Here is a 13639-nt window from a genome sequence, read left to right on the forward strand (position 1 = left end):
TTATCTTGAGACACTTTACAGATAGAGTAGGTCTATACCACATTCTATAATTTTATAGAGTTCCAACAATTCCCCCAAGAGCAAGCATGGTGCAACAGTGCGACCATGCACAGTGGCAAGGAAAAACTCCCCTTTTAGGAAGAAACGACGGTCAGACCAAGGCTCTAGGTAGGTGGTGTCTGACGGTGCCGGTTGGGGATGTGATGCACAGTAGCAATAACAATCACAACAACAAAAATGGAACAGTGACTAAAAAATGGTACTACTGTTGTTAATATCTTTAGTTTTTGGATTTATTGTAACATCCAAGGTTTTAAATGATTATATATATTTTTTTTTCTCTAATGAATACACACATACGGTTTTAAGGTAACATTTAGGATCTGTGACTTCTTATTTCCAAAACATATGCAGAACACAAATGTGTTGTCATGTAATATGACCGCTATATAATAAGAAGAGGTTTTGGACCCTATGCAGTTCCTCCATTAATTACAAAGTATAGCAGGGGCCTGTAACCCCCTGCAGCTCATCTTGCATCTCTCTCCAGCACGCCTCTAGGAGCATGTTGTCCTTGTTGTGCTGCTGCTGCATGCGGCCTCTGGTGATAAATTATGGATGCAACGCAAAAGCTGTAAAATTTGTTGTATCTTCCATTATCTTCATGTTAAAGGCCACAAAAGCTCTTCAGTGAAGTCAGCCATTAAGAAATGACAGGTATTGCTATCAGGCTTCTTTATAGCCTATTACCTGCAATGACAGCAGCTGCTGCTGCACCACTGTACGGCCTATCACATTATTTGCAGCTAAAGTCAGCTACTGTGTCATTTCGCCTCATTTTCTTGACAGTGCTATCATAAATCCATTGGGCTGCAGGGGAAACTGTCGACTACCTCGATTATCTTCATAGCCTGAATGAATTCTGAAATGTATGTAACAGGCAATGACTGTTATGGATCAGGAGCCAGGGCCATATTCTTGCTAACTCTGTCTCTCTCCCTCCTTGTCTTTCTCTCAGGTGATATGCCGATTGAGGGCTAAAGGGCTCTGATATTCACATAAAATTGAGTAAAGTAGGTGAACTTTGAAGCACACGGTGACAGCTCATGAGAAGTGACGTCAGCTCCATTTCTTAAAGATACTATCCAGCGGATTTGTGTTTTATGGAATAAAACATCTAGCATAACAGAGAAGGGTCAACAATCGGATCTACTTCTTGTATGTTGGAGCACATTACAGTAAGAGAAACAACTGCTAGGGGACGTATGTAACATGAGGACAATTAGATATGGCTGCATATATAGGCAAATACTTTAATCATTATTTGTTTCATGGTAATTTTTCAATTACACGTGGTTCATCATTGCAAGGCCTGCACAGTGTATTACTGTACCTGTCAGAGCAAGATTGTGGTTTGCCCCACAGGTGACTTTTGACACATGGTCCACACCCTCCACAAAGCGAGGGAGGACCACATTTTCCTCAGAACCACTGCCAATTTGTCCATAATCATTCTGCCTGTAGGTTAGAAAGAAAAAAAAAAATTATCTGCAGATATCATCTTCATACTGTTTCATCACATTTTAAACTACATAGAACACAATTTCAAAACATGAAAAATATTGAAAATTTTCTATAATTTCTCATTTCTATAGGGTAAAATAAATAATCAAATCAATTAAATTATTGCAGTGAGCAACTTCCACCGGGGATTGTGGAACATATGCGTTTCCTCTCATTGCTCCGAATCCTCTTTGTGACAATAATGAGACACAGCCCTATCAGAAGTGAAACACCTCACTAACTAATTAGACTCTCAGGCTGCAGTCTGACAAAATAAAAAGAGAAAAGTGCTTGAAGGAAGACTTGCTCTCCTGCAATTTGCATCTGCCACTTTTTACTGCATCTGTTCCAAGTGCCATTCAACGTTCTCTTCCTCCTTTTGTTGGGGAGTGTTGAGCCCCAACTATTTAAGCTCACCTCCTACCTACCCAGAGCTTTGTTCCTGCTCCTCTGCAGACCAGTAATGAGCCAACCGCCACAAAAACGCTAGGAAATTAATGACTCATTACGGATGGGGCCTAGGCCGCTCCTCAGCCTCTCCTCTTCCCCCACTCCACCCCTCATTCCCGCATGTAATCCTCTCTCTCTCTCCCTCCCTCTTTCTCTCCTTTACTCTCATCCCTTCAGACCATACAGAAAGACCCCAACACCTCCCTATCAATTAGAGCCTATTACCGGGCTCCCATGCTAGCAGGGCAAAGAAAGAAGGCCTTCACAGCTCAAGAGTGTGTGCAGCAGAGATTGGGAGAGTGAATGAGGAGCCTTGAGGTGCTCCTTTCACACCCTTGCCCTTATCCATTATGCCAGTCTGTAGAGCCCCCTATAAGAGAAATGTGCAGCCCCAAAAAGACTTAGGGATGAAAATAAGTCAAGGGAGGGATTCTTGGTCACACCTTTTCCTTTTACTCCAGCATCACATTATATCATAACTAGTTCTTAAGCAAAGCAACATGGTCACTGTGCACCTCCTTTAAATGGAGCGTTAGAAGTAGATGGCAAGATCTGAATGGTATGTATTAATCATACCATCTGTGTCTGAATTCATAGAAGGACAAGGACATATATTAACAACATAAAGCAAATGGTGGACAAGCACCTCTACATGAAAATTCATGTGGTATTGATTTCTTTTAGTTTCACTCCCTTTTACCCTCCATTGCATTCCCCCAGGCTATACCTATTCAGGGGACTATTGGTCTTTGTTCAGAGTAAAAAAGTACTGTTCTACATTGCCAGCATTTTAGAATATCTTTTCTTTTTTCACTGATAGGATATGCATCAGCTTTTCATTCAAGCATGCTATGCTCATTGGCTTTTGAAGCTATGGTGCATTTCAAGGCAATCCCTCTGAGAGTGAATGGGTGAGATCACATGGGTTTGAGGTGGTTTAGAATGGCAAATCCTGCTGAAAGTGTCATTTCCAGTCGGAGACATCAATTTGGTGTGTGAAACAGGGCCCCAGGAGAGCCCGATAGCCTTGGAGATTCCTGACAAGAGCAAAGGGCCTGGGGATCAGCTCACACTCACCTGGATAAGACAGGAATTTCACAAAGCGCTTCAAATGCATGGAGCGAAGTGAGAGAGGAGGAAGAGAAGCAGAAGCAAGATAGATAACTTAGAAAAAAGGTGCAGAGAGAATGTAAAAAGAGAGGAGCTCTTTAATATCACGTATATGATATGATGATGAGTTTTGTAGCATATGCCAAATTGCAGTAATACCAGACTCATTTCTTCTACAGAGCTTATATACTGTAAAAAAAAAAAGTTTACTACTAACTAAACTAAAGCACATCAGATTAGAAACAAGGCCACTGCTTGTCCTTTTTGACTTTGATACCATTGTAAAAAGTAGTTGTTTTCGTGTAAATAATACACTAAACAGGAGTTGATCAATGACCTCCATCTGGGGAGAATTGTCAAAGCTCATAAGTATGGTTAATAGGGAGATATTAAAACACTGACATGCACAAATTAAAAATCTAAATTATTGGCAGCACTATTTCTGGCCAAACATTTTCGAAACTGTAAAACAGTGTACATAGGCAGCGGTATTAACTCTAATATAATGCCTCAATTAGCTAAAGTGAGAGCAAAATGGCTGATAATTATTGCGCCAGCTCATTAGACTTGTTTTGACACTAAAACCACTTAAATCACACAGCACAAATGCAAACACACACATGCAGATGTTAAGTGTGGATTCCCATCATAATGAGGCAGATACTGTACAGGTTGGGTTTTGCTTGTTTAGATTTAAAAATTAAAAATAAACACTTCAACCAAGATTTAATAGGGCCCTACCATTACATGAGCAATTTATTAATCTGTCTGCGGATGGTGAATTTAATGAACGGATGCCTTCCTAACCAAGTTTTTTCCTCACAAGGGCAGAACTGCAGCCAACTTTGCAGGAAAAAAGCTCAGTTTTGAGTCTCAAGAAGGTCTTGGTATAAAAATAGGACAGCACTGTTGACTCTATTGATTTCATGAAAATATTATCTACTAAATGGTGAAGAGAAAAGCAAGACAATTGCTTGCTGTACCAGCTATACATCTTGGCTAATAATGATATAGACTTCTAAGGAATAAAATCCTTGGGGCCGACCATGAAAGTTTAAGATTCAATGCGGTAAAATACAATGGGCTGTAAAATATTAATGTGTGTGGTAAAATTATGGTGATGGTAATATTTCAGATTGCTGCTGTCTGTAAAAGGGGCATATCTGTATTTATTTACAAGCAGGGGTAGTGGATGGGGGGCGTTGTTTGAAGCCACGTTTATGAATATCGACTCAGGCTCCAAGGTAAGTGGCTATAAATCTGTGAGAGGATCTTTGTAAAGTTCCCTTGGAGGACATAACTTCAGGTCTAACCGCCTTCTTCCTTCACTTGACTTTTAAACATTTAGATGTAGCCCGGCCAACTACATTTGGAGCAGCTTCTAAATTATGAAGGGTTCCATTTTGAGAGTCCAAGTGTTAACCAATCAAAGTTGATAAACTGTGGCAATAGATTTTGCTAGGATAGAAACAGAGACGTGATTGGCCCTTGATCTAGACTGTTTATAAGTTTGGGGAGGGGAAATGGGTCTCTGCACAACTTGCAATGTTCCAGATGTTGACTTGGGTGTACACAGCGGAAGATGCCCTTAAACCACTGAGATCCACATACATACACCCACACTCCTTTAAATATGCTTAAACCACATTCTACGCTACACTGTTTTTTTCCTAAGCATAAAGCATTTAACTTTTCAGCTTGATCTCTCTGATTGATCTATAGAGCATGACCTGTGCTAATGAGAGGAGCATGACTTGTTGTATAATGAAAAGATCATGTATCACATAGCTCATATCACCTTAGGCTATCGAGACCAGCTGGAAGAGTTCTATAGGTCCACGTTGGATGAACTTTCAGCGGATGACTAATTCACACCTTCATTTTCTTATTCTTCTGCGCTGTATCTTAGACATGTTTATCTATTTATTTTGGCCCAAGGTGAAGATCAGACCACAGTGGTGATTGCATTAGTAATGGTGCTGCAGTTGGCTGACCTGGAGATGATGGACACAGAGGTTTGTATCCTCTAGCGATGATGATCACATTGGAGCCGGGATTAAGAGAACTGATTTCTTTCCTGGTTGAGTTCAAAGGGCTCAATCAAAGTGTTTCACTGCTAAACTCCCCACCCCCCACCTCCCACCACCACCAGAGACACACACACAGACACACACAGACACACACACTTAAGCATAATTATGCATAATTAACTGACAAGTGGTGATAAGGTTGAGAAAATACAGGGTTTTTTTCTGCCTGGTGATGAATGCTGCAACAGCTGATGTCACCATGCACTAATAAATGGCTGGAAAGCAGCATTGATCCAACCATCAAATTCCAAGAAAATAACTTCCTCCTGAGCTAAATTGGAGAAAATTGACAACCTCCCATTAAAGGCCCATCTCTCTCTTTCTCATCTTCTCTATCTCATTCTTTCTTCATTTCTTCCTATTTCCATTTCTTTCTCCCCAGTGTGTCTCCTGCTTTCTCAAGGCTAATCCTCACAGCCTCTTCATTTATGTAGACCTCAGCAATCTTTCTCTCGCCATTCTTTCCCCGACGCTAGCTGACACTTGGAATCAGTTCACACCCTGAACACACAGAGAGAGGTGCTAAACAAGGCCTTCAGGACATGTCACAGCACACTAAAAGGGATTCACAGTGATACAGAAGAACTTCAGACATGGCAGACTGAACAGTGAACAGAGCATGTTCACAAACAAACATCCTGTACACAATCAATTCTATTTTATTTTGGCTTGAAAATAGTACATTCATTGATTATAGGTTATAAAGGCTTGTTAATCCTATTAAGATCCAAACAACACATTTGCCTTTTACTCAAATAACTTTAGTTTTCACATTCCCTGATGTAGATTTCACGTTTTTAATATTTCAAATGTAATGCTCATAATCACAAGCCTAAAGCCTAAATACTTCCTCTTCTGAGATTTGAACCTCTTTTTTACTGAGAGACCATGTGTGTTTGCAGATATGGTGGTTATAGTGTGCTTCTGAGATCTAATGCAATTAGGCTATGTTTAGTGCTTAATCAGTGTTGATTACCTGTTGAACGTTGCAAATAGGCAGCCTGCTGGCTCTGAGACATGGAGGTTGAGTTGCACAAATTAAAAGTGATGCAGAAATGAGAGAGAAAGAAGCTAAACAAAATGCATGATTATAAAATTGCAAAAACACCCGATAATCTATCCCTTTAGCATGTTTTTGATCATAAGATTATTATTTATTTTATTTTCTGGTATGACAAGCAATGGGAGGCATTTGTACAGTTTCTGTCTTTGAGATTCAAACCATAACCAAAATAACCCATCTCATAGATGTTCATACTTAGACCCTGATAATTAAACCCACCTGTACATACTGTAGTGGCTCTCTAAACATAAGGACCCATGGGTAGATACTCAGGTAGCAATCCAAGTCTGTGACAGCATGTGCCAATAAGAAAACGGTTTTCAGGAAATAAATTGTTGAAACGATTGCCCCATTTTAACTGCTTAAAATGTGGTCCATGTCCCCAAAGTTATTGCAATCACAGTGTATGTTTTTTTCCTCCCTCACTTCCTGTTATGTGACTGAAAATCATGTGGAGCCCACACCACTTTCAACCAGTATTTACAGTTACGATCTGGCTGTTGTTTTCCAAGAAGCCGAGCTGTGCTTTGCCTTCTTTTTTTTCTTTTTTTTTAATTCATTTAGCTGTAAGGCAGAGTGTGATAAGACAGAACGAAGACTTCCCTCATAACGAGGCACATGCCAAGTCTGACATAATCCAATCTGGTCCATTTTCATCAGCTTTTGTCTTGTGTTTTTTGCTTCTCTTTTGGACTTTCCTTTGGTTCCAACGATGGCTCAAAAACCTGAAATGACACAATTCCGTCGCACTTGTATGGCGGTGAGGCTGCAATCCAAATGGCTTTTCAACAGCAAAATCCTTGAAGACCCACACACATTTAAATCTGGCCCTGGGGGCAACAGGCTCTAAACCACTGAGATAAAAAAACATCCAGGCCAAAAGCAGAAATATATATTTTAAGGGAGGGCTTACCATGGCAACAAAAAGGCATGTCAAACTTGTGGAAAAGAGGCATTCTGACTGAGGAGTAAACACAGACCAGTGTGCCCGTAGGAAAGCCTAGGAAAAGCTCTCCGCGTATTAAAGGACCCAGCCTCACACATGTATACAGCAGAAAGAGAGACAATGGCGGTAATAACAGGCGAGGCGTCAGGGTGCGGAAAAGACGGTTAAACGGTCATTTGTGGGAATAAACGTCTAATAGAGGCTGTGCCATAGGCAGGATCTTGCCGAAAGAGACAAACAATGTCCTTTTAAGTGTGTTATTGGGTCTTAACAAGAAAAATTTCCTCCGGTCCACTGGTCTGTAGTGAGTCAAAACATTAACCATTTACTAAGGAAGCTCGTTTGCTATATCAACACCTGGTTCAACAGAGACTCCAGATGTTTCTGTGTAATGTCAGGTAACAGATACAGTATCACACCCAAATATTTAGCTGAATACGAGCAGGAAGTGAGAATTGATAACACACAACTTTCAGAAAGAAATGACCACAAACAGGCATGATGGAATAGCACCACAAACAGATAGATGTAAAACTGTCCTTGAGTCTACATGAGGAAATACTCTCAGATAAATCTCAAACTCCTTCGCCTGAAATTAACGACAGGGAGGAGAAACACGGCCCCCCGCTGCTCTGTGCCATGCTGTGTCACCTTCACTGCAAGCCGTCAATACGGCATGAGGATATTTCCAATGCTTGAAAATATCTGACCACAGCAAAACAAATTCAACAGACAAGTGAAGGAAGGAAGAAGAAAGAGTGGGACTCTCACAAATAAAAACCTCGCTATAGCCATTTTTTCTATTTACACTCGTGCCATGAATGCTTCTGTTTCCAGTGTAAACACAATCAGTGATGTGCGAGACTGATGAAAAGCCGTTACTCTTATTATAGGAGAAAATAACAAGCTCTCATGAAGGGATTGATTGTTTTCAAATCGTAGATCTTTGTAAGAGGAGTGTAAAGTAGAGCTAAGTCTCCATTATAGGACGCTGCTGCTACATTGCTTTTGATTTTCTGTCAACATCCCTCTTAGCAACCAGGCACTGTATTTACTAAATGCATCGGGGCCAAGAAATGGATTGAATATATTGTTCGTCTTCTGCAATCCAAATTGTGTCAACCAGTTGGAGGTATTGCAGGTCTTTTATTCTGTGCGTCTCACTCTGCCAATGTTTATAGACACTGTAGGATTCTTCTGAATACTTGACTGCACAATATGGGTGTAGTTACTGTAACAAAACCGAACATAAATTAACCGTGAACCATGCAGACGAGCAACTCACTCCTGCAAAGCTCTTTTTCTCCAATGCGAGGATTATGCACAGAAAAAGGAGTCCCGAACCAAGTGGAAACTGTTCCACAAACATGTCCCTACACAAATCAATGTCTGTTTAATAAACATGCTTTTGTTTTTTTCACTTTGTAAGACTCATGTTTTACTGGTTTTACACCCAAACAGTGTTTTACGATGGTAATGATGATTGAAATGTTTTCAACAAATTCAGTGCAGAAAACATGACTTTGAAAAGTAGACAGGCATGGTGCATCATATTCATGTTTAGAATAATAATGTAAAGGGGTATTATCTTTTAATGTCTTGTTCTGTCTTTTCTTGATATCGTATTTACAGGAATGTAATAATTCAACATACAGAGACAAGGCTAACAATGGAGCCTATATTAAAGTGGTGAGGATACAAACAACAGGGTAAATGCAAACTTCTGTTTATCTCCTAAACTTCCGCCACACAATTCCAAAATCATGTGTAGGTTGTGGAATTGTGCTGTGGAAGTTTAGGAAAAACACATACAGCACCGGCTGCATGTCAGCACATACACATTGTATGAGCACATACACATAAACACAGAGAACTTGCATCCTTCTCTGGTTGCGGTATATATCTTTAGTCGCTAAGTAGCCCTACCCCACTGTCTATTATAAGTCAGTCATCTGCACCCTTCCCCTCTCCTTCAGAGTCATGGCCCCTCTGTCCCCTCTAAGTACCCCAATAAATTCAAATGTAATGCTCCTAAATGAGATCACTTACATGTGCCATTTCTCTTCAACCATATTTATCATCTAACACTTTGGCCTTCATTAACAAATGGCACTCAAGGGTGTGGTGGTGGTGGGTGATTCCTCATCCCTGCCATGGGAGAGAGAAAGAAAGAGAGAGAGAAGGCTATCACCAAATGACACAAACTGAACTGGGTGGGGGTTAACACTTCACTTTGTGACGTAAGTCTTGCTACAAAGTTGCAATGTGTTTCATGAGGTCAACTAAATTACTGTCCAACAGTTCCGGATAGATACCGTAGGCAACAGCAACAAAGGCTAAGCAGCAACAGAACATTTTTTGGTGCCATATAAAACTAGTCTTCACATTCAAATTATTTTGTAATGTAACTTGCAAACACTGTTGCGGCCACCCTGGATGCCAAGGCTACAAAGATGACTCACTCCGCTCACCGAATCATAATTTCAACCTGGAGCCACACTTTCACACACTCTCCCTCTTTCACAATGCTATCAAACACTAAATGTACAAATCCAGAGGCCACCCACTGTCCAATGAAAATCTGCCAACTAGTTTGGTACATCGATGGATTTAATTGGCTGTGGTCTCCAGCATTGTGTGAGGCAGTGGGGTGCATTTGCATGGAACTACTCCTGTAATATTACATACCGTTCATCACTTAAGGTTAAGCCTACCTATTGTTAAATTTATAGTCCAACTATTCTTCCTGCTTTGGCACTCTCTCCTCATCTGCATTGGCAAAGAAAACGTTCAGTTTAGCTATTAATTATCACGACAATGGAAAGATGCACAAAGCAAGGGTAACCCCTTTTTTATTTCCTTTAATAAACATTTTAAAACAGCTTCATTATAATAATGTATTTTGATTAACGATGTTTACCACAGTGCTGGTAGTGAAAATTGCTTTCCCATAAATTAAACCAATAAAAGTTAGCTGATGAATTATTGCCTAAATGTAAAATGTTTACAGTCTAATTCATTCACAGCAGCTCCACTCTGTACAGTATCTACAGAATCTACATATTCATAGAATAATTAATTTGATTTATAACTATATACTGAAAATGTCTTTTTGTTTTCTTTCATTTTTAAAACATACATACTGTAGTTTCAATAATTAATAAATACAAATATGGAATAGTGAGATTCAGTTTTTTCTGTTACTCTGCAATATCATTTCATGCAGTTATTCATTGCAGGAAATCTTAAGAAAAGTTTTAATGATATGCTTTATGTGCAGATACAGCACAGGTTTTCAAATGTAACTCAACTTTAAGTATTACAAAAGTACATTTCCGGAGTCCAGTTTAAGTAAATTTATAGTATGTACGTAAATATATAATGTATGTAATACATTAATGCATATAATACACTGTATACACACATGCATTTGATATATCTGCATTTATTTATAAAACATAATTTGTTAATATTCATTTATAATTCATTAAACTTGTTTGAATTGTTCATATGTTTTGTATTTGTCTTTAAGAAGCAACAGCTTCTAACTGTATAGTGTAATCTAATAATTAAAATTATAAGATAAGATTTGCATTTGAAGGTTTTGCATTTTCAAGAGTACAAAAAGTAAAAAACATCGTAATTTGAACTATATTTTCATGGAAGGAGGGGAAAAAGTACATCAGTGCAAAAGCTTGCCAAAAGTATGGCACGCTGAGGGGTTTGAGATGTGCCTTTATTCAAAAACGGATATAAGTTGATCATAAGAAACTACATTCCCAGAATGATACAATTCAAAATGAGCCATACTCTCTCACTTAGTCTGAGTGTAAAAGCAGAGGATGATATATTGACATAAAACATGTCAGGTAAAATTAAACTGACATAATGTAATTTCACATGCGGAAATCAATTTTTACTCCTGACTAGAGATGTGTTTTTTTTTTTTTATTCGAAATACATTAAAAGAATATAAATAAAACATTTTTATAGCCACTTCAGTTCTTCTCTGATAACTACGTGTTCATGCTGATTTCAAACAATGCTTTGCAAGTCTCTTGTATTTAGCAGAGCAAAAGGCTGTGTACCCTCAAGGTAAATTTACTATCTCTCTCAAAAAATAAAAAAAGCAAGAAAAGGGGGTAGCTTTGTGGGGCAAGTCTAACATTTTAACATCTCTGTGTTTCATCTAAATCACTGACAACAAAATAGCCTCTAGCATGATTCTCTCTTTCTCTCTCTCTCTCTCCCTCAAAGTTAACTATGACATCTGGCATGGGCTACGAACACCATGACAACAGACACCAGACTACAGACACCACGGCAGCATACAACTGTAGTGCAAGAAAGGAGACAGTGAGGAAGAGAGGGGGAGATCCATCGCTTGTTAATGGGGGAGAATGCAATGTAAAGAGATCAGTAATTACCATTATTTAAACTCCCAATAACAAGTGGATTATGTAGAGCCTAGCTATTGTGAAGACAAGCGTCGCTGATGTTTCTGATGCAAATCCTTTATTTATTTTTTTATTTTTTTGAGTTTCAAAATCTATGAACCATTGTCTTGACAAGTAACATATGCTGGGGATGGCAAATGTACAGTAAAATGCATCATTTGTGCTAAGCTAATATATGAGGACACACACTAGTTTTACAATGAATATGTGTATGCATTATTCATTTAAGCATAAAGGATCCAGAGGAGATTGTACACGAGCCCCTCTGTGTGCCCTGGGGCTATTGTCATGGTGGGCATAATGGGAGGAGATTGTAGTGCAAATGTTGTCATCTGTACTGTACATCCTAATGGTGCAATTTAGGATGGGACTCTATGTGAATTATGACAAGAGGTCTAAAATGATGTGCAGATGAAGACAGGAGGAGAGAAATGACAAAGTGACAGAAAGAGAGAGAGAGAGAGAGAGAGAGAGAGAGAAAGAAAGAAAGAAAGAAAAAAAGAGCGGAGCGAGTCTTGCTTTTTGGTGAAGTGAGGAACAATGTGGCAGGTAATACTCTGGACACTGCCACTCACTTCCTCAATCAGGCAGAAATTGTAATTTAAATCGACATTCAATTAGATTTATTATTTCACATTTCTTCCTTTTGTCGGTCAAGACCCCTCTCCATTCAGATTTATCTCTGGAACACATTTTTGTTCAGGCAAAACGATGGATTGACAATGCAAGGGAACAGTGAAGTCAATTTTGCTTGATGTCACTGACGGCTTAGCATGTAATTACTGTCACACATGCACAATAGCAGTACTTAGAGAAATGCAAGGGAAATCAATTTAGTTTTCTGGACTCCAACTTAAGTATAAGTACATAACTTTATTTGAAAGACAGTGTGGAGGTTGTTTAAATGTAAAGACATATGAATATATGTGGTGTTTTGGGGGAGTTCTTTCCCTCTTCGTCTTAAAGATCTGGGATGGATTGTCCAGCAGCACTCTCTTGTGGGGCCTAAGTAAAATGCAGACTATGTTCACCACTGCAGCCTTCTCTTCTCTGCTGCGGCACTCCACCTCTGGCTGGATCTTCCCTCCAGCCCCTTCCTGTCAGAGATGCCCAGCCACTTCCCCTGTTTCTCACGTTTTGCCTCCATCTGTATTTCTCGCTCGGGCCTGCTGCGATCTCAGTGACCCCTTAGTCAAATATTTAGATGGTCGATTTCAGCCCCTTTAAGGAACTGCCTCACAACCTCTCGCCATAAAGAAATCAATGGGATGAGTTCAAATGCCAGTGGAAATGTTCAAACATAAATAGGTTCATCCGTATGCTGTTGGGAGGAGTGCTGGTAAAAGGAGGTAGTGCAAATGTATGCACAGCCATAGAGCAGCTATGCAAATGCATACTGTATGGTAGAGAGGGATTACACAGAGGGATGAGCAGAGATACGGAAAGGGTTTAAAATGAGGGTGAACGCTCGGGACACAATGAGGCAAGGCGGGGTATTTATGTTTACCAACGAAAGAGAGCAGAAGTGAGGAGAGGAATGTATTTGGTACATCATGACAAAAATGGGCTTCGCCTCTTGTGCTAAACAGAGTGACCTCTAGTCGGGGCCTTGGGGGAAGAGGGTGTGGAGGGGGTAGAGTAGTTAGAGCAACCTCCTCTTACTGTTCCCTTCAGGGAGCGACACTGCACCAAATAGCATGGACAAACCAGGGCATTAATATCACACTAACCCCCTGACAATACCCCATTATGTATGTACGCCTCTGTGCATTACACACCTTGAACTAGAAACAATCGCGCCCTTTTTCTTTCTTTCCCCTTAGCACTTGAACCACAGCCAAGAAATGCAGTGAGCACATTTTATTATGTATTTTTTTATTTCATAGGCAAAAAGGGGAGTGGGAAGGCACACAAACAAACACAAACACACACACACACACACACACACACACACACACAC

General features: G+C 39.7%; 1 protein-coding gene and 1 long non-coding RNA gene across 2 annotated transcripts in view; one reads left to right on the top strand and one right to left on the bottom strand.

The window, feature by feature from the left end:
* Positions 1-8866, top strand: part of LOC116690012 (uncharacterized) — a 21112-nt gene extending 12246 nt beyond the window's left edge. The window contains exon 4 of the long non-coding RNA XR_004332134.1: positions 8855-8866. This is a non-coding gene — a long non-coding RNA (uncharacterized LOC116690012). The remainder of the gene's footprint in view (positions 1-8854) is intronic.
* The window catches only part of LOC116689924 (probable E3 ubiquitin-protein ligase HERC1), a 345193-nt gene that overhangs the window by 201824 nt on the left and 129730 nt on the right, over positions 1-13639 (bottom strand). Inside the window, exon 6 of the mRNA XM_032516624.1 lies at positions 1394-1518. Coding sequence (XP_032372515.1) covers positions 1394-1518 — 125 coding nt within the window. The remainder of the gene's footprint in view (positions 1-1393; positions 1519-13639) is intronic.

The sequence above is a fragment of the Etheostoma spectabile genome, chromosome 5 (genome assembly GCF_008692095.1).
Source record: "Etheostoma spectabile isolate EspeVRDwgs_2016 chromosome 5, UIUC_Espe_1.0, whole genome shotgun sequence".
Lineage (NCBI taxonomy): Eukaryota > Metazoa > Chordata > Actinopteri > Perciformes > Percidae > Etheostoma > Etheostoma spectabile.